The sequence below is a fragment of the Lepeophtheirus salmonis genome, chromosome 1 (genome assembly GCF_016086655.4).
Source record: "Lepeophtheirus salmonis chromosome 1, UVic_Lsal_1.4, whole genome shotgun sequence".
NCBI lineage: Eukaryota > Metazoa > Arthropoda > Copepoda > Siphonostomatoida > Caligidae > Lepeophtheirus > Lepeophtheirus salmonis.
The window spans coordinates 27036855-27058566 of record NC_052131.2 but is presented as its reverse complement, the minus strand read 5'-3'; the positions used below and the strand labels follow the sequence as shown (position 1 = coordinate 27058566).

At 32.2% G+C, this 21712-nt stretch overlaps 2 protein-coding genes across 2 annotated transcripts in view; both read left to right on the top strand.

Annotated features, from left to right (window-relative positions):
• Positions 1-4865, top strand: part of Gbeta76C (guanine nucleotide-binding protein subunit beta-2) — a 71197-nt gene extending 66332 nt beyond the window's left edge. The window contains exons 2-5 of the mRNA XM_040716772.2: positions 2648-3098; positions 3157-3863; positions 3924-4134; positions 4193-4865. Of these exons, the coding sequence (XP_040572706.1) occupies positions 3588-3863; positions 3924-4134; positions 4193-4743 (1038 nt within the window). The 5' untranslated portion in view covers positions 2648-3098; positions 3157-3587 and the 3' untranslated portion in view covers positions 4744-4865. The remainder of the gene's footprint in view (positions 1-2647; positions 3099-3156; positions 3864-3923; positions 4135-4192) is intronic.
• A 2974-nt stretch (positions 4866-7839) lies between these two features.
• LOC121121784 (angiopoietin-1) lies at positions 7840-15677 on the top strand. Its single transcript, XM_040716762.2, has 8 exons — positions 7840-8079; positions 10336-10798; positions 11828-12007; positions 12062-12418; positions 12487-12677; positions 13544-13687; positions 14307-14431; positions 15091-15677. The coding sequence occupies exons 1-8, from the start codon at positions 7979-7981 to the stop codon at positions 15168-15170; spliced, it is 1641 nt and encodes a 546-aa protein (XP_040572696.1). The 5' UTR covers positions 7840-7978; the 3' UTR covers positions 15171-15677.
• The last annotated feature ends 6035 nt before the right edge of the window (positions 15678-21712 follow it).

Below are 21712 nucleotides of genomic sequence, written 5' to 3'. Positions count from 1 at the left end.
GATTTTTATAAAATATTTCAAATTTTTTTCCGAAAAATTATTTTTTTCTACAACACTTGCATAATTTCCCAGACATATTTTTTTCTTTAAAAGCTGAATATTGAACACTAAAAATGAGATGATAGAGTTCTGTGCCAATAGTACTAGCAAAAAATTCAATAAATCAAAGTATATATTTACTTTTAAAATATGAATTAAAACACTGATAAAGCAAAAACGAACGCTTGGGAGTCCTATTTTGTGGCAGTGCCACAGGGGGAGAGGGCACTTTTTGAAGGGTCTCATCGAACATGAAAGTTTATAGTACTCGAATATACGAAATTGACCATTTCAATAATTTTAAATCATGAGGCTGAGGATTATCATTTGGGTGTGAATGTAAGCAAATTGGCCACTAAAAATAATAAATTTAGCTTGTGTGTGATGTGAGGGCTGCAGAATATTTTCCCCACTAATTATTGTTTATAATAGCATTCTCGCTAGAAGTTATTTTCATCGAGCAGAGCTAAATAACTGATAATTGAGAAATATGATTTTCTTTCTGTCCTACGAAAGAGAGTTGTGGCTCTTTCGAGATGGGATGTGGCTAAGATTTTTAGGTATCTTCTCAAATTTATATTTAAATGGTATCAGTTCAAGCTACCACATGCATTTGTGTAAGAAAAAAACCAGCTACTTGTACCCCTCAGTTCAGTTCACAGTTTCATCCAATACCTCGAAGAAAAGTTAAGATTTTTTTTTTTACGATAATCTTCATTATTTTATTCAATTAAGATGTAAAATTCATAGTTGTAGCATTTTAGATATTTGAGGAAAAAAAAGAACTATTTCAAGTCAGCCCTACTTTACATGGTGCACAAGCTTTTTATGTCAGAAAAATGATTTTTTTTCAAACGCAATTTTCTCTCCAATCAGTTATCCGATTAAAAGAAATAAAATCAGTTTCTGAAAGTTTGATGGATTATAATTGATTTTATTTAATTAAATAATCTACAGCATAAATTATAGTCTCTATACGGGACCGAAAACTTGAGCAGGACTTCGCCACTAGGTCCTCCGGCAAATCCTGGAGCTCCTTCTTAATTCGACTGATAAGTTCGTCTTTATTGATGCGTTGGGTTCGGTTGGTTTGTTGTACGATCGCACCCAACACACACACACACAAAAAATCATCACTTTCAGATCTGTAAAGTTTGTAGACCTAATGTCCGGCAAGATGAAGTCGTCAAAGTTGTAATAAAGCCACTCGATACTTTTTTTTGTGAGGTGTGTCAGGGAGCCGAGTCCTTTAGAAGCCTGAAATTCTCTCCTAACATTGCGTACGAACGTCTCACTGAGTCCGTGACAGCGAGCAATTGTTGTTTTGTAACTCTTGGTGCGGATTCATCGGAAGGATCCCTGACTTTTTTAAATATTTCGGACAACGAATTCGTCAATTGATTCCATTTTTTCCAACAGGTGGAGGTTTAAAAAAAAAAAAAAAATCAGCTGCCTAAGTGCACATGTTTGCCAAAGAGAGCACGCCAAATGGGTGGCATACATAGCTTAGCCACCTTGTACATAAAAATGTAGTTTATAGAAAGATCTGTTATTATTCACATGCGCTTCAATTAAAAACAATGAATGCTTCATCATAGAGAAATATCCTATAAAATTGCTCTACAAGTCCCCTTATCCTCCTCTAAAAACATTATTTTACCATCATTTTCAATGAAAGATGAATAAAATTAAATAAACGTGAATACATTACTTAAAGATGTTCATGTATCATTTACAAAGAATTTATATCTCTTAACTTAACTATTAAATCCTTTTACTGCAAAAATAAAATATACTAAGTTAACGCCTATTTAATATTATATTTAACAAAAATATGTTAACTTGCAACTCGTTTTACACATGTAACAGCCGGCTCTAGAGCACTTTGTCAAACGGACTTGAAAACTTTGCCAAATAGACAGTTTCTGGAACCTTGCCCTTGTGGAATGGACAACTTGTTGAATTTAAAAAAATATATATTTGATGATGAGTCATGCTGCAATACTATGTAATTATGATGCCCAACCATGTTACTCCAATTTAATAAGATAAAATCTTTAATTATTTGCCACGAATTACATGATTAAGTATTCATTATTGTCCCTGACTCTATAATTCTCAAGAAGATTTAATCATTCGACACACCACAAGGAGCACAAGTGCTCGGGAAAAACAGTACAAAACATATTCACACAAGATATCCAAACATCAATAACGAACAACAAAATGGACTCTGTATTTTTGTGTGAAGGTTCTTGCCAACTGTTGAAATATCCTCATAATGAAATGAATCAATGAACTATTAATTAATATACACTTAACAGAGGAGTCTGCAGGAATAAATTGAAGGAGGGGTGGGGGGGGGCTTGGATTTTTTTGTGAAAGAAATCCAATTTTTTTAGAAAAAAAAATTGAAAAATAAATGTTTTTTAAAAAATATTTAATATATACAATGTTTGAAATTTTTTTCTTCAAAAATTCACAACTATTCATAAAACATTAAAAAAATTTCAAATTAAATTTCTAGTATTAAAATTTTGAGAATTTTTTTTTTTAATCCCCAGTTATTCATACAAAATGAAATTTATATATTTATTACGGGTTTCAGCAAAGTGGTCATTTGGGTCACTGTCCATTTGAAAAAGTGTCCATTTGACAATGTGTTGGTTCTACAAAGTGATCATTCGGCAATGTGTTTGTTCGGCAAAGTGTACGCGCACAGTAACAGCTCAGTTGGTAAGAGAGAGTAAAATTAGTAAGTTATTGTATCAACCCAACCGCTAAGTAAGTAATTAGAAAATGTTCCTTCTTCTATCTATTACAATATGAAACGTTTTTGATCTGATAAAAATGTTTTTAAACCCTAAAAAAATAATATATATATGTATGGGTTATTTTGTTATGAAATTATACAAGTTACTTTCCGTATCGTTTTAAAATTTGTGTATAGTTGAAGTAATGCGAGATAGTGAGGTTTTAGGAAGAATATTTCTTTTCTATCGCATGAAAACGGTAAAATGTCACCAGATAGATGAAAGTAGCTTTCTGCACAGTTTGAGGTAATAACTACATAATATATATGTAAAATGTTTCTCAAATGAAACCTTATCATGACAGGAGAGTAGACTAAACAAGACTATTCATTATTCTTATCAATGCCCACTGAAAAATGATTTTGCTACATATTTAGACTCTATTTGTGGGCAACTGGCTTGATCTTTAAATATATTTTCTTTAATATCTTGAGTCTTATTTGTAGATCATGATAGAAATTTGTCAAGGCCAAACTATGGATTGAAAGAAGCTACACCATATTCATAGTTGGCTTCATTTAATAAACCTTTCTCCATACTCCTTCCTCACTCTTTCTTCGTTGTAATCTTCAAAAGAAGCCATTAAAAACCACATTTCTTATAAGGAGAAGTAAATGGAAATTTAGTTCTGTACTCCTCTTTGTTAGTTCACAAGAGGGATCTAACTCTATTACACAGACAGTCCAGTCCAGTACATGGATTCTAAAAGCCTTTCGGAATAGCTTACTCTTCAACATGCCAAAACCAGACGAGGAAACTGAAGCCCTGAAAAAGGAGTTGGGTGATTTAGTAACAAAATGTCGAGAGGAACAGAAGAAATTTGCAGATACTTTAGATTTTGGGGCTGCATCTAATATTCCGAAGGTCAAACCGGGATGTAAGAAATCCCTCAAGGGTCATATCAACAAAGTGACTTGTATTCATTTCTCCGGAGATTCTCGGCATTTAGTAAGTGGATCTCTGGATGGAAAACTCATTGTTTGGGATTGTTGGACGAGTAATAAGACCATGGTGAGTTATGCTTTTATGCATATGTAGATACAACGCCTTTGACCTCTCTTCTTCTTCTAGGTCATTCCATTGAGATCCGCTTGGGTAATGACATCTAGTTTTGCAGCCTCTGGTAATTTGGTCGGTTGCGGAGGAATGGACAATATGTTGACAATCTATGATATTAACAATAGAGATGCTAATGGATTAGCAAAAATTTTGTACGAATTTATGGGATACGAAGGTTTTTTGTCCTCTTGCAAGTTTATTGATGACAATCGTGTCGTTACAGGTAATCCTCCTGTGTCATAATCGCAACTCATTTACATTTTTTGTAATATCCAACATAGGCTCTGGAGACATGAAAATAATGGAATGGGACTTGACCACTGGAAAAAAGACACAAGACATTGATGGCCATAATGGAGACATTGCAGGGCTTTCTCTTAAGCCCGGGGAAAGCGACGTCTTTGTCACGAGCTCTGTGGATAGAACTTGTCGTATCTGGGATATTCGAACATCTTCTTGCCAGCAAATTTTCTGGGGCCATGATGCGGATGTCAACTCTGTCTACTTTCATCCTTGTGGTAATCATTTTGTAACTTGCTCTGAGGATAAAACTGCCAGACTTTGGGACATTCGTTCAGATCAGGAAATTGCTGTCTATAAACCTCCCACTCCCAACTCCAATTTCACTTGTGTTGCCACAACAGTCTCTGGAAGAATCTTACTTTGTTCTTCAGACGACGCATCCATCCACATGTGGGATCTTGTTTCAAAAGCTCATCTAGGGAATTTGTGTGGTCATGACAATCGTATTACTCAATTATCAGTGGCGCCATCCGGTCTTGGCATCGCCTCTTCTTCTTGGGATACGAGTGTTAAATGTTGGGCTCTCTAATAAGTATATCATAAATAAATATAATTTATATTCTTTGTAAGGAAATTTGTATTTTTTTTCTCTTTCAACACCTAATTTGCCAATGTCTGTCTTTGAACCTAAATAAAATTTCACATCAAAAATATTCATCTAATTAATATTAATCCATCGACAATACTAATCTATCTTGATGAAAGAAAATCCTGACTCACCTTTTTAAGTAAGGTATTGAATGAAATTAACGTATACACTCCATGAAAAAACCCCTTTGACAATCCTTCCCATAAAGACTATCCTCTAGGACAATTGAAACAGCTATTCATAGAAATGTCCTGCTAAAAAAAGTAATTCTTCATCAAAAATATTTAATTTTACAAAAAAACAAATACAAAAAAAACAAAAAACCATAGAAAAGGTCCACCGTGAGTTATCTTTAGAGTTATAAAACCTGAACCTGAAACAAGTATTTAAACTTTATATATTTCTAATTTTTTATTGTATTCAACTAAATTTTAACTAAAAAGCTATAATATATATTTCTGGGACTGTTTAACGTCCGACACGACTTCTTTGCAGATGAACGTTTCAAGTATTGCAGAAAAAATAAATAGGATTATGATGACTGCATACATTATGAAATGTGAAAAATGCAAGTAGAAAGTTCATTTTACATCTCAAGAAAATTAGTCATATGTGCAATTTTGAGAGAAATTGCACTTCCCCTTAGTGTTAAAAATTTGAGATCCAGTCAGGTTTTCATTGGATAGAGGGAGCCCTAATTGCTATTCCTGTACAAAAAATAGTCTCTATACGTATAATATTAAAATCAACTTGGCTTTTTTCTTTAAAAAAAAAGTAAAATTTATACACTAAAGGGCCATTGATCACTATGGGACATAACTTTCAATTGAAATGGTCACCCTTATCCTTGACCACATCCCGAACTCTATGGAAAAGACTTGCATGCTACACGCACCATGTCCACGGGGTGGGAGTCCCAGTCATAAACCAGTTGGTATTCCAATACTTGCTGGGGGTCACACCGGCTCTGCTCCGAAGAATATACCACATGGAGTAATCCATGACGTTTAGCTCAGGGCTGGAGGAGGGCCAGACTGTCTTTTCCCAGAAGAAACTCAAATTGGCCTCATACTCCCACTGCGTCTCTCTGGAAGTGTGAGAGGGGGAACCATTCTATTGGAAAGTATATCGTTCATTCTAGAAGTGCTGTTGGGCCCAGGGAACAAAACCTTCTTCCAGGATGATGCTGAAGTAGTCATTGGAGTTGATCTTCCCCCGGTTGCCACAAAAATCAAGTGAGACTTTCCTACCTCCGTCACGGCCGCCCAAACAATCATAGACTGTGGCTTCTGCGCTCTGTTGACTCCATGGTTACTTAGCTCACTTTTTTAGCAAGAATCCGATCCTTTTGAGGATTAAAAGCCTGTACAATTATGAAAATCATCTAATCACTGAACACAATGTTGGGAGCCGTGCCAGTTCTCAGTTTATGAAGAATGGCATTGCTTCTCTCAAGCTTTTAGTCTTGACCTTGCTTCAATTTTTAGGGATACATCCCAAAGTATTTCGGATAGGGTTTTTCATTGTCTTGCAACCATGTTGAAATCCTTGCCCATCTTGATGAAGATCTTCCAGGGATTTCTTGCAATCCTTACCTTGGCGATTCCAGTCGTCCTTTTTGACTTTGGTCTGCCTGATCTGGGTCTTTCATTGATAGATTGAGTTTCCTCGCACCTCTCAATGGTTATCTTGATGAGTATGGAGTTGACCTCTAGGGTCTTCAGGATTCTCAAGATGGCAGGTCGAGATTTACTCTTCGATTATAGGATGTCTCTTGGCTTCCATTGTGGTTAACATAACTGTTATTTTATTTGAAACTGTTTCTTATGATCCAGTTTTGACGCAACTAGAGTTTAAACATAATATATTGCAACCTTACATATATTTATATTGTATAAAGTTAAAATTTAACAGAACTTTCTGTGGACCATGTACATGTATTTGATTAACTTTGCGATAGTCGTACAGAACTGAGATGACATTTATCATTTATATAATCTTGTAATACTTTAAACATTGCAAAGGTGGGTTCGCAATTGATAGTATATAAAGTATGTCTATTAAATATATAATCAATCTAAATTGAGTCAGCTTTGTTTCCCAATGTTAACGTGTCAGTCCAAGAGATTATTTTTTTTTTTACTGAACACAGCATAGGAAAATGTATTTACACTGTATTTTTGGGTCAGTTGTCGCCTTTATTAGTGTTTGGAAAACATTTTTGTTAAGTTGTAATGTTGTTAAATGAAGAATAGTCCACACAGTTGGGTAGAATTGGCAAACTACTACCAAATGAGTAGTCTCTATTTTCTTTCTCTTTTTTGGAGAACAGGAACGAAATTTTAGAACCGACCCAATGCTACCAACTCTTTGAAAATATATCTCTGAATAATGAATAAATATATCCCCATCGGCTGTAGCCAGCTCTTTATCGAAGAAGGTGCAGTCCAAATTCTAGGAACAGCAAAGCCGTGATTATAATTTTTCTCTTCGGGTTGAGTTGTTTGAGAGGAAATTTTATGAAAGTTCTACAATTTGAAAGTATTAGATTGTATGTAATTTGTACTCTTCTCTGTAGATACACAGATATGGGGATAGCTACTTGAGTTATACATATATAGCTTTAATTTAAGGCGCTGTATTCTCATAATTGTATGTGAGCTGTTGCTGGGAGAAATAAGCTTTTAATGCGTATATATGTATATCATAAAATTGTAACAGCTGACATGAAATAATTTAATAACACCATTGTCAAGTATCGTATACTTATATATGGGTTTGGGAACATGGTCCACGTGCCCCTTTTGTAGTTAAGGGACCAAATCAACAACCATCAAAAGTATCCTCTTAAATTATTATAGAATAAGTATTTTTAAACAAAATTATGACTTTAATCAATTCAAGTCCAATGAATCGTGAAAAAAAACAAAAAAACAAGCAACATCATGTGCATGAGTTATCTAAAGAGAAAGAGAGAGAAGAAGAGTGAGCTGATGAATTAAAAAAAATAGAGTGGACGAATAAATATTGGAGTGCGGACTACCAGCTGAGATCTTGATTTGAACCATTCGTTCTACAATACTCATTACCTATGGTCCATATGAATGAACAAGGAGCAGTCTAAATACCAAGAGTTAGTGATCATTTCATAGATGTTAAAATCAATAATAATACAATGTGGTCCGTGATCTATGGTGTCATGATGTTGATCATTCTCCAAGTATCTCGCTCCCATGTTCCTCCTCTCCCTCAACAAAATAAACAGGACACATTTAGGTAATAATCCATTCAACGAATGATGAATTAATGGCCAATCCATCATTCATCATTCTTAAAGTGAATTCTTGCATCAAAGGGTCGTCATACGTTGACAACTAATTAACAAGAACCATTAACTATTCTCCTGGTTAAAATGAAGGGGTCTTGTAAACATAAACTTTTTCATACAAAGGGAAAATGCTTTCAAAATTTACTCTTTTATTATAATTATATAGCGAGAATTTCAAACTATTGGAATCATTTTCGTTCCTATTATGAACAAGAAACGTTTCAAGAAGGAAAAAATATCTTCATTTTGAAAAGGATAATTAATTATATTATTACTAATAGTTGAGGGTTGAGTATAATAAAATGCAGAGTTCTTTGATGTAAATTAATTACCTATTGCAGCGGTTCTCAAACTTTTTATATTGCATACTGCACTTAAGAAAATTATCCAATACACTCACTCATTTTTTAAAACATTACACTTTAGGACAAAAAACAACAACATGTTTTGGGATGATTTAATTTTATAAAGGAAGAATTTGATGGTGTTTTTCAAATTACCCTTTTTTTAAAAATATATCCCCCGTGCCCACTCAAGTCTCTGTGTAACACATAATGGGATTCCGCATTTCCCAAGACTTACGTGTATCACAGTTTGAGAACACTTTTCCCACAGGGCTACCTTAGCCCAATGATAGTCCACAGGGCAGAGTAGATATGTAGGGTCTACCAAATGGATAAATAGCAAACAGATCATTGGGCTCATAAATTTCTTAGGCCCCTCGTCTACAACACAATTTACCCCTTGGATTAAAGTCATCTTGCCTCAGAGTATCACTAAAATTTCGTGTAACACAGCTTGAGAACCACTGAACCACCAATTCAATTCCTTCTTAAATTGATCTTTTTTTATGTCGTTTGATATGAAAACTTACGTATATGATCTATTTTCATATAATACATACATTATAAATATCAAATGCCCATCCAAAATGGTCAATAATATTTTTTTAATGCATTAAATGATGAAAGAAAGAAAAATGATATTTGATATTTTTGAATGTAGACATTCATATGTCTTGTATTTAAAAAAAATAATATTTCCTTGTGTCCTATCTGTTGTAAATGAATAACGTTTTGATGATGATTATTATTACTTCACGCTCCGATAACTTCCATTGAATAAATAAATCTATATTATATTTGTCAGAATTAATATTTGTAAATTTGCAATTTATTTATACTTAGTTATATTAATTCCTAACTTGTCTAATAGTACAAATAATTATCCATATTCTTCAAACTGATTTTTGCACCTTGTTGTAGATATTGATAAATGATCCCTTTAAAGTTTTAATCGTTAATTAGGGAGTCTTTGCAGAACCTGAAAACTGCCTTGTCCTTCCCCTTCCGTGTACGAAAAGTTCAACACGCTTTATACCAGGAAAATTAATCTCCCTCATTTCACCCCAAGACAAGCTCATATATTTTAAATATATCTTAATGAAAAAAAAAATCAACTAAAAAGTTGTATTTTATCCTACTTTTTAATACAAAGTTTTAATTGCTCATCAATCTACTCATTATCTTAGTAAATAAGTTTCTTATTTATATTAGGATAATGAGTCAATTAATGTGTGATTAAATCTTTTTATTAAAAGTAGAATAAAACACTACTTTTTAGTTGATTGCAAGAAATTTGCTTTAAGATATTTTTATTACTCTAAATTGAATAAAGATATTAATCTAAATTATTATAACTCCATCTGACGATTGTCAAAAATTACCTAGAATTTAATTCAATATTTTTAAAATACATTTTGAGCTTTTAAATGCAAATTATACAACACACTCATTTTAACTTCTCTAATAATTATATAATGAAATAAATAAATATGTTTTTCTTCGGGGTGACCCTTCCTTGCCATTAACTGACTTCGGGATAAACTTTACTCGCGTAGAACTGGTTTCGTGATGAACTTGGATTGGGGTGAAAAGAGGGAGGTGAACCAGAACATTACATTGCAAAGTCAAGGGTCTTAAGATTAGGTGAAGAGAGAGACCAAGAGTGCTCTAAATTGTCTTTCCACCATTTTTGCATTTTATTTGGAGTGTAATATTTTATCTTACAAAACGTTGCTGCAATGTTTTTGACTTGAGCAGTGAAATCTTTACATACTTAATTTAATGTTGTTAAATTTAATGCGACACTAATTCTGACCCACCCTGTATATATCCTATAATTTCCCTCACTTTTTGTATTAGCTCAAATACTCCAGAAACTGTGGATGTATTGAGTATGTTTGATGCAATGATGAGTAAGCTGGAAAGTAAACTTAAGCGAGTGGAGAGCTTGGATCATGCAGTACATGGCCTCATTCAAAAGTTGGATGACAATTGTCCTTCCTCTGTGATCAATGCAAAACTTTTAAAGTTATTATTCCGAAATAAAAAGATGGAGAAGTTTAAAAGGAACAATCATGCGAAAATAGTTTTTCCAAATACGGACCCTTCATTTCAGATTCCATACTTCAATGACTTTAAAAAACATATGAACACAATGGACAAGAAAATAGGACTTCAAATGACTCTGTTTTCAAGGCAGCTTATGAAAATGGGTCGTTTGATAAATGATGTTCATAAGGATTTATTGTTAGAGCAGGATAACTCTAGGAAAATCTCTAAAATAGAGGAGTTTCTGAGTACTCTGAAAGATCCCCTTTCTTCCGTAAGAGTGTTATAAGCAGTGTCGGTTTCAGAGGGATTGCAGGGAGGTGTCGAAGGGCTGGTCTAAAATATAAAATAAAGCAAATGGTTCTGTTTTGGAATAGTGTTTCTCAAACAACTATTCTTCTTTATATATCGTGTACCACCTAAGATAATATCAAGATCATCTACACGTACAACTGCAATTATTTAAACTTAAAATTTTTAGACATAATTTAGAATGATCTTTTATAAGTGTTGAGACTCGGTCCAAAACCGATTCCCCCTCCCCCCTTTTTGGTTTAAGTGATTTTTTCTAAACTAACTTGTACCGACATTGTGGTCCAAGCCGAAATTTCAGATCGTAGTGCAAAATTTACTCGTCTTCAAATCGTGGAATGACTTTTTCCACTGCAAAATATATGTATACCGATTTTCTTCCCATTCCTGATTTATGAGTTGTACAAATATGATTTATGCAACAGCTTTAACTTTATGTGAAGTTATTGTGTGTACTGATTTACACAGTTTTGAGACACACATGACGTCATCAACAATTCAATAGTAGATTCGGTCTAGACGCTAGAATTTTAAATGATACCGATCCTGACCAAATATTTTTTAGAGCCGATCTAGACCGAATTTTCATTTGAGACCGGTCCAGACCAAACTGTTTTGAAGGACCGAATTATTTCGGTCCATTAAAAATCATAACGGTCAAGGATTTTCAGACCGAAAAACAACACTACCTTATTTTTATAACCTAACACATATTTTTTGGATTACCGTTTTTTTAAAAGACATGACATTTTTCTTTGACAAATTTTTAAAAAAGGGGGTGGGGTTGAGGAAAATCCTGCTTTACAACATTGGCTTAAAATTCAACATGTATTTATGCAAAATCTCCAATTATGCTTCCTAAAATATGTACCCTGATTTAGAAGAAAAATCCCAGCTGACTAACCCTTACATATTCTAAAACCGACATTGGAATTATGTTGATACATTAAAAGCTTTATTTGTGAACTTCCTTTCATAATGGTTTAATTAGGTCTCTGTGAAAGTAGATGAAGTAAAGGAAATGATTCTCGGCACAAAGAACTCAATTGAAAATCTCATACCCAAGTCAGAGGCTCTCCTTTCACAAACTTCTAGGCAAGAAAGAGCCATTTACGGTATTCACTCTGATCTCAACGTCAAGACAAATAAAATTATTCAGGAATTGAGTCATGTGGGTGTTATTTCTTTTGTCGAAACTTACTCCAATACAATAATAATCTCTTAGGTAGAACATGAAATTTATCAAACATCAAAGGAAGATAAAAATTCAAGCGTTCCCCTAAAGAGTCCAAAAAAGATATTGAGTAAAAGAAAAAAGAATAAGACAACCCTATCAAACATTGTGTTCCCATCGATCCATAAGAAACCCGTCAAAAGAGTTAAGTCTCACATTAGGATTGAGTCAAGTGGTGTGAATAAACATGGAGTCATTGGTTATTCTTGTGCAGATCTGTTTGAGAAGGACTTTCGAAAAAGCGATGTCTACTATCTCCAGAGTGGAGACACTCCCTTTTGGTTTCTGAAAGTGTTTTGTGAAATGGAATCCGAGAAGAACAGAGAACGGAATGGAGGAGGATGGACTGTGAGTATATTTTGTCTAATGAAAAGTTGTTCACTAACAAATAAATAAATATTTCTTATATCAATTAGGTCATTCAAAGGCGAGGAGATAACTTTGACACTCCAAGAGAGAATTTTAATCGTCCATGGCAGGACTACAAAAAGGGTTTTGGAGATATAAATCTTGAGTTTTGGTTGGGCAATGAAAACATATTCCAATTAACAAATTCAACGGATTATGAGATACGAATAGAACTTGAGGATTTTGAAAACAATGAAAGGTAAGTACCTACAAGGATTCTATTGGTCCTGAATATAGAACTTCATATCCATCCCGTCCTGCTTATCAGTTCTTGAAGAACCTTCAAAGTCATTATGCTTTGTATGTTACATAATTTTTAGTAATATATTGGTAAGGTTTTCTAATTGAATGAGTTTAGTAAAACTTTGTGTATCCTTACAGCACGGAAATAGGTTACACTTTTTCTTAATTGTAAGATCCAGGGGCGTCCGTAGGGGTAGACTGAAGGGCTGTAGCCCCCCTTCCAAATTAAGGATTTGTCTTTTTACTATAAAAATTAATATTTGAATTTTTTTTCCAATAAGTTAAATTTTAAGTGGCTAGCTCTGGATTTTTGATTTTTTTTTTTTCGAAAAGATTTAATATTTGAAATTTAAAAAAAAAAATCCCGAAACCAAGTTTCCAAAATAAATGATAACATATATATAAAATCACCATGAACTGATTCTTATCTGTCTTCCCCAAGCCTTCCATTCTATTCAGTCCGATTTTTTTAGCATTCAAAAAGCCTAAGGACCGATGATTCAATCCTTTAGCTATCTTTATAGCTATTCTTACTCATAGTTGGGATTGAATAATATAAAAACGAAGAAAATGGTGAAGGATGACTAGGTCGTAAAATAATAAGTTCTAGCCACACCTCCAACTTTAAACTTTAGATATCTTGTCTCTTTCAAAGAGGTTATGATTAAACTTTTACAACATAAATGACGTAACAGGTTTTGTAATTATCATAAAAGATCAATAAGTCTTTTTGAATAGAACCGATCCAATTATATTCAGTTATAATTAAAGTATTGATTATGAACTAATGAGAGTCCCTTATTACCTTTGTTCTATATTTAGATTCGCTTCCTACTCAAGTTTCAAAATAGGGCCAGAGAGTCAAAATTATGCATTGATGTTGGAGGGATATGATGGTAATGCGGGGGATGCACTCAATGACCCTTGGTACGGAGCCAATCTCAGACCCTTTTCTACTTTTGATAGGTAATAAATACATTAGTAATGGACTATGTTTAGTGATGGACGATTCCAAAAAAACCCCAATGACGATTCCGATGCATGCAATTCTATTAAAAATTCAAAATACCGATTCTTGTTCTTTAATATTCTAATAATAGTTAAAAACTACCATTTTGAAATCAGGGGCGTTCACAAGATTTTTTTCTCGTTTTTGGGTCTTGGAATTAAAAAAAAAAAAATTAAAAAACCTGCAGCTGTTTATTTTTTAAAATAAATTTTTTGGGAAAAAATTTCACAAATTAAATTTCGAATATAAATTTTTCTTAAAAAAAATAACTCAAATATTAAATTTTTTGAAGAAAAATTTCAAAAATACATAGTTACTCATAGAAAGTTATATTTATTAGGAAAAATTTATATTGAATTTCAAATATTAATTTTTCTAGTAAAAATCAAAAATTCCTTCATTTGGAAGGGGGGCAATTTTTTGTATAACTTAGAAATGTAATAAATAGTTAAATACCAGTAATAAATAAGAACCGGAATTGCATTTCGATTCCAGAAAAAACACCCGGTTCCGATTAATCGTCCCCTCACTTCTTATCTTCATTAATATGTTATTCTAATATGTCACATATATCAGGGACAACGATGGCTCTACAATGAATTGTGCTTCCATTCTCAAGGGGGGCTGGTGGTGGAAGTCTTGTGGTCGAAGCTTAAACGGTCTTTATCTTTCAAATCCTCAAGATCTCAATGCTAAACAAGGTAGCAAGTTATGATTTAAAAACAATATATCTCTGTATCCATATTGCTTAAGAACATATGTATGTCCCCCCCCCTGCTCAATATAAAATGAAAGAAAAAGGTCAACAATTATGATTCACTTTGTATCTTGTAGTTGGTTTTCAAAATTCAGGTTTTAAACTAGACAAGGAGACATTTTGTTTCTACCCGTATATTTGAACTTTACAATTATTTCGGGATCTTAATGATCAATTATAATATGTGACTCGTCAATATACAAATATAAGCAAGAATGATTTGCTCTAAAAATGAGTATGACTTAAGTAGAATTTTATTCTTCAACTAATTATTACCTGTTTATGTTAATTACAAATTACACATACAGGTCGCAAAAACTCCCTATCATAATTAAAAAACATATATATTTTATTTAAAAAACCGTATCGGGGTTAAATAAAGTACCATAAATCCAAAAAAAAATTAAAATTAAAATATAGGAAAAACTATGCGATATTGTATCTCATCCTATTAATCTGAATATCAAGCCTTCTAATGAGCAAAATGTGCATATGAAATATTTGGCTGAATGCATTAAGGATTCATAAAAATCTATTGGATATTTCACCTTTTCATGATTTTGTTTTGTGTAACGTCACTACATATATTCTTGTTTTTTTAAGGAATTGTTTGGTTTCCATGGAAAGGATGGGACTATTCACTCAAGCGTTCCCTGATAATGATTCGTCCAAAAAAACTATAACACAAAGGCGCTCTGCAACCAATTAATTACTTATATGTTATTCGCTATTTCCATGCATATTACAATAGAATCAGTGTTTGTATCTTTTAAATTAACTCCAAGCTTATAATAGATGTAGCCCGTGAACACAACAGAAAGCTAAAACCCCATTTTTAAATCGTAGATATATTTTTAATGAATTTTCCTCAATTTATATGAAGGAATTATTCTGGTGAATCCTTTAAGTGCTGCAAATAGCACCTAAAGTAGCAAAAATCATTATCTCAAATGACTACTAATTATAAATTCATTTCAAAAGGCCAAACCGCAGGTTAAATTAAGTATTACAAATCAAATTACGGTTTTAAACACTTTGCTGAAAACCTTATAGCCAAAAAATACTTTAACAAACGGACACCATACCAAAAGGATTTGATTCATTAAGAGCGACTTCAGGAATATATATACATATATATATTTTTTTTGAGGGGGGGGGGGCCCGGTTTTTGGAATTAAAAAAAAAAAAAATCCAAAGTATTTGAAAAAAAATTCTTCACCCTACAGTTGTTCACAAAAAAATTAATTTTTTGGGAAATAAAATTTGAAAAATTCATTTAATATTTAAATTTTTTTGAGAAAAAATTTCAATTATTAAATTGACCAGGTACATACTTAGGAGCTCCAACACATTCAATCCACATATTTGATTAGTTCATGTTGTCCATTGAATGTTAATAATTAATTTCTTCTCTTCTTTAATCTTTTTACTCTTTCAAATTTATTTATTGTGAACCTATCATGATTATTGTTATAAGGGTTATAATAGCGGTTCGAGAAAACAGTTAAGTATCCCTATTTTGAAATGAATCATATTAATTATTAAACACTTAATCATTGCAATTCGTGGCAAATAATTAAACATTAGTTTAACATAACAATGGCGTCTGCGAGATTATATTTTGCTGGGGGGGGGGCGTGAAATTTTTGTAAAAAATTTGAAAAATCAAATTTTAAATATTAAATTTTTTCAAAAAAATATTTCAAAAATTCTTAGCTATTCTCAAAAAATTAAATTTTTTATTATTTTGAAAAAAATTTAATACTTAAAATTTGATTTTTCAAACTTTTTACAAAAAAAAAAAAAATTTGGGCTAATTCACCCCCCTCCCCCACCAAATATAATCCCACAGACGCCCTTGTTATGTTAAACCAATGTTTAATTGTTTCCACTTTTAAAGAAATACACAACTGTCTACAAAAAAAATTTCAATATACAAATTGACAAAAATTTGGAAAAAAACAAATGTTGAAAAATTAAATCAAATATTAAATGTTCAAGAAGAAAGCAAAAAATTGTTAGCCATTTTTTTTGGGGTGGGGTGGAGGGGTTGTAGCACACGCCCTTACATAAATGAGAATCATAATTATATAGAATTGTAGCATGAATCATCACGAAAAATATTTATCCTTTTTTTTTGGAAAGTGTCCTTTTGGCAATATGGTCATTTGGTAATGTGGTTGTTCGAAAAAATGGAATTTGGAAAAGTGTCCATGCACGCTAAGCTATAGTTAACACTCTTGGGTATCTCATGGTGCACCAGAAATTTGAATATAAAGCCTTTTAAAATATAAAGCCTGTATAGACTATAAATGAAATAAAAAAAGACATTTCCTCTGTTCTTTTTTTTTGTTCGAGATTGGTGTTTATGTTGAATCACTACAAATTATTTGGAATATCCTTTGCTTTTTGCAGTATAAAGATAAAAATTAGACATACTTAAATTAGTCAAATAGTTATCTAAATGTTAATTCATCCAAAAAATAAAATAATCTATGTACATTGAACAAATACTTTTACAATTGGAATAATTATTTGTCGCAAAGTATCGGACTTTGAAATTGGGATTTCATACTTAGTTTGATGTTTTTTTAATAAATAAAAATATTATTATAATGTTTGAATAACCACTCTTTGAGATCTGATTATGTTCGTCCTAGTTTTTTTTTGTTTTCAATTCTAAGAAAAACTCCTTTAAAATATGCAAATTTTCTGTAGGCGTTTCTTTTTTAATAGTATATGAAGAAAAAGGGATATATCTATATACATCTAAATGGTGGTGACTCGAGATTGGATCTCAGGAACCCTTTATTTTTTTACTATCCGTAACTCACATTCACAAAGAACATGATGGAATAGATTTAGTATTACTAAGGAATCCCATATATTTGAAACGACTAGAAAAGAAAATACAAATATTAATAGAACTAAAAACTTTCCGAAAACATTCACCTACTTATCTTTTAAGCAATAAAAGGGTAGATTGTTTAATTGTGATATACTTAATACAGAGGTGTAGGAACCATGGGTTCCTCGAATGTTAAAAGTCCAAAATATTTTTTGGCCTCAAAATAATTTGTAAAATATTTTTTTACACACAATTCTTAATTTATTTTTATAACTAGCAGAGGTTGCCTGCGTTGCAGAGTTGAACAAATGGGAATAGAAACTAAGAATGGAGGTACAAGAGAGAGACTTAGAGAAGGAAAGAAAGGAAATGAGTTTATTTTGGTCAGAAATAGCCTCTTAAAGACCTCAGAGTCCCAAAAAAATATAATAAGAAGATGGTAGGTTATTTTATACACCCACTAACTAAATTTCAGACTGATTTGTTCTACCCTTTTTGATTCCATGAGTGATGAGTCCAAGAACAAAATCATGAATATATGTATATAAGATGATTGATATAATTGATCCAATAAATAACGATAACAGTAGGTCTCTAATTTTTAAAGTACTTTAAATCTCATTTAAGCTTTATTGGATTAAGAGTATACTATACTATTTTTCTGATGAATATGTACTTACTAAAAATAATCCATTTGAGGTAGTTTTCAAAATGAAATACTGTTGGGAACTCAAGAAATTACCATAATGGATGTTATTTGTATGTGAATGTCTATTTTTATTTCAACATAGACTTTTGATTTATAATTATCAAATAGTCAAAATCTACTATAATACAATAATATTTAACGACAAGATCTTTCATCATCTTTCATTCCTTTTCCTTACTGCTGAGGAAGTTATAAAGTGTTGGAAGTATTTAACAAAAATCTTGGGCAAACTATTTTATTCACATATTTCCTGATTGTCCACTCACTGACCTCCATTTCATTAGCTAGGCAGTGCATTGAGATAGTTGGGTCAGAGCAAAGTTAATAGAAATACAAGTTTATACCATAACACGTGTACGACTGATGTTTGCCTTTCGCCACGCTTTTAATATTGACTCCATAGACTATGAGTGGTTGCAGGTTTTGTCAAAATCTGCCTGTCCTGCAGAGCAGTCGATACAATATATTTTTGTGACCCAATTGCTTACATTCACGACCAAATGATGAGCTTCAGCCCCATGATTCAGAACAATTGAACTGGTTAAGTTCAATTTTTCGAGTCAAGGTAGAGTACTAGAGGCTGTCATGTTCGATAAGAACCTTTAAAAAGTGCTCCCTCCCCCCTGCCACTGACACACAATAGGTCTCCCAAGTGTTTGTTTTTAATTTATCCACCCTTTAAATCATATTTTATAAAAGTGAAAAAAAAAAAAAATAGAAACTAGGGAAATTGTGGAACAGAAAATTAGGGATGCACTCCGAATTGAGCTAAAAAAGTAGATGTGTTGGTGGCTATGCCACCAACGACTCAGAATCATCTAATGGCTGACGCAGTCATGACGAAAGCTATCTGTATTTTATACTTCACCCAAACTATGGGCTCTATAAATAAGACGTCAGGACTCGAAGATTTCATTTACGGACGACTGAGGGTGCTTCAAACGTTTTGAACGATGGTGTTTATAAATAGTTATTTATGAGAGCTGGGTTGAGATCCTCTCTCCTCTTCAGTCGCGGGGTGGCTTGCCTATCAGATCTACCGGGTTTTATTTCCCTCCTCCCTTATTTGACGTTTCCTTTTGTCGATGTCCTTATTAATGTGTTTCGTCTTTAATAGTTTGATGAAATGTAGAATAAGTTTTTCAATCATTAAAATACTAATACATTATGTTATATGTAATAATGCAGAAAGTCAAACTTTCATCTTTTTTATATATTGAACATTAACGATTGTTTTTATTTATACTATGTTTTCTACTTAACTGAAATCTCTAATTAAACAAACAGTATGATATTAATATTATGTTTACAAACTTTCTGAGGATGGTTTTTATGGATAAGTTTGGGTGAACAAATAAGGATTTAAAAATAGAAAAGAGTAATCCAAAAAATTAGGCACCAGGTGTAGTACTTGTAGTATCAGTTACATTGAAACTCATTAATTAAATAAAATAAATTAAGATTATTAATTAGTAATATTTATTCTATTTATCCAGAGTTAAACAAAATAAATCTATTGATAGAATATTATAATATCATGTGTTGGTTATTTTTTCCAACGACTAATATCTTCACCTAAGACTAAGTTCTATTTTTGGAGTTTAGGTATCCCCAAGGCTAATAGAAATACAAGGTTATACAATAACGTGTGTACGACTGATGTTTGACTTCTACCACGCTTTTAATATTGACGCCATAGTAGATTAGTGGTTGCGTGTTTACTCAAAATCTGTTTTTCTTGCTCAGCAGCCGGTGCGATAGATCAGATTGAAAATCCTAGCAAGCGCGATAACATAATGGTCTAACTTGTATTTCCATTAACCTTGGGCATCCCTTGCTATTAATAAAGTCTTCGTTTACTTTGTGATAATTTTTTTATTCTTATACTGTCATTTGGTAATCTTCTAATCTCTAATAATGTAGTGTTGCATTTAAAAAGGTCGTAATGAATTTGTACAAACTGTAATCAAGCTCTGCCTAATATTTACATTAACAACAATGTCTAGAATTTAGAGAGTAATCTTTTATTTATTAGGATAGTTAGCAAGGCCAATTATAAAAGTCACAAAATACCAAAAACGTTATAAACTACTACAATTTATTTATTTATACAATGATGTACACAAGTTGATAGAGTTTAACCATTTAAAATAAATTTGATAAAATATGAATAGTAGAGGTTGATTAGTTTCACCTTCTAATATAATTTATTCAAACATATATATATACGAGTATAAGTCGAATTCAAGAGCAAACCGAGTTCAGTTCCATATTAACAATTGCATGTGAAGAGGATAATTCTTTTCAAGAATTCTTTCGACATATGTACATATATATGAAATAAGAATTCAATGTTACGAGTATATATAAATATGGATATTCGAAAACGGATTTGTTTACGATTCATTTTAACAATCACTAGTAGAATTTCAATCATTGAGAGATAAGCTCGAGATCTCAAAAATAAAGTCCAATATCTCCAAGTACGAGTCTAAGTCAAGGCGTAAGTTTTTGGGTACGTGAGTTAATGAGTTTCAAGCCTTGATTTTTCAAAAAATCTGAACCTTGTCGATCTCACAACGAATTTTAGTCAAGTGACGATTCTTTCATATTGAGTCTTAATCAAATCAGAAATTGCTTTTTTCTAGTCCAAATCGAGTCCTTGTGGAATTTGAAGTCCCGATTTAATAAGAGTTAACTACAACCCGTGTTCGAGTATCCAATTCGGAGTATTGAGATATAATTATTATTAATTGATTACCAAATAACCTGAATAATATTTACTTCACTTCCCCTCTATGTATTGAATGTAGCTAAAGAAAACCGCACGCACTTTCTAGAGGTTGCGTGAGTCATTCACATCCTGATGTAAAATATGCATTGTGAATGTATAAAAAATAAGTAAAATTTCAAAACAATTTCAGCATTACATAGAGGTACAGTTTGACCCAGTAAGATTGATAAAACTATACAAAAGTTAATCTCAAATATTTTGTAACATGAACATGGGCACCCTGTAGAGCAGGGGTAAGAAAACTTTTGGAGAGTTGGGGCCAAACAACTATCTATTCTCATGGAAGAGGGACAAACAGCTATTGCTGCAGAGTCATGGGGGATTAGTATACCTATATTTAGATGAATGCCCATGATAAGATGGCGGACAGGTCTAAATTCACTCGTGGCCCGGGGCTGCCGACCTCTGCTGTAGGGTACACATGGAAAAGTATATAATTATATCTATGTAGATCTGCCTCTCCTCGACCCGAATAGGAAAATACTTTCTACACCCCTGTAATATTATTAGTGAGAAAAATACGGTAAATTTTTTAGATGGAAGGCCTTTTTTTGGAATTCGTAATCTGAAGAATAAACTTTCTATTCCTCCCTGAAGTTTTTTTAACCGCTGAGGAGTGAAATTTCTTTTCCACTACATTCAATTATATTCAAAATGAATACCTAGATCTTATAATAGGTATATATATATGTATATACATTGTGAATGATTTATATAACACCAAACTTTTGTTAAAAGAGTAGGGATTGATCCCGAGTAAAGACTCAAATTTTCCTGAAATCTTTTTATATAGAAACGGTCTTTGCCCCTTTTCTATGTTTAAAAAAAATAAAGGAAATTTTAATGAAGTACCATGGAGCGATCCGATTTAAAG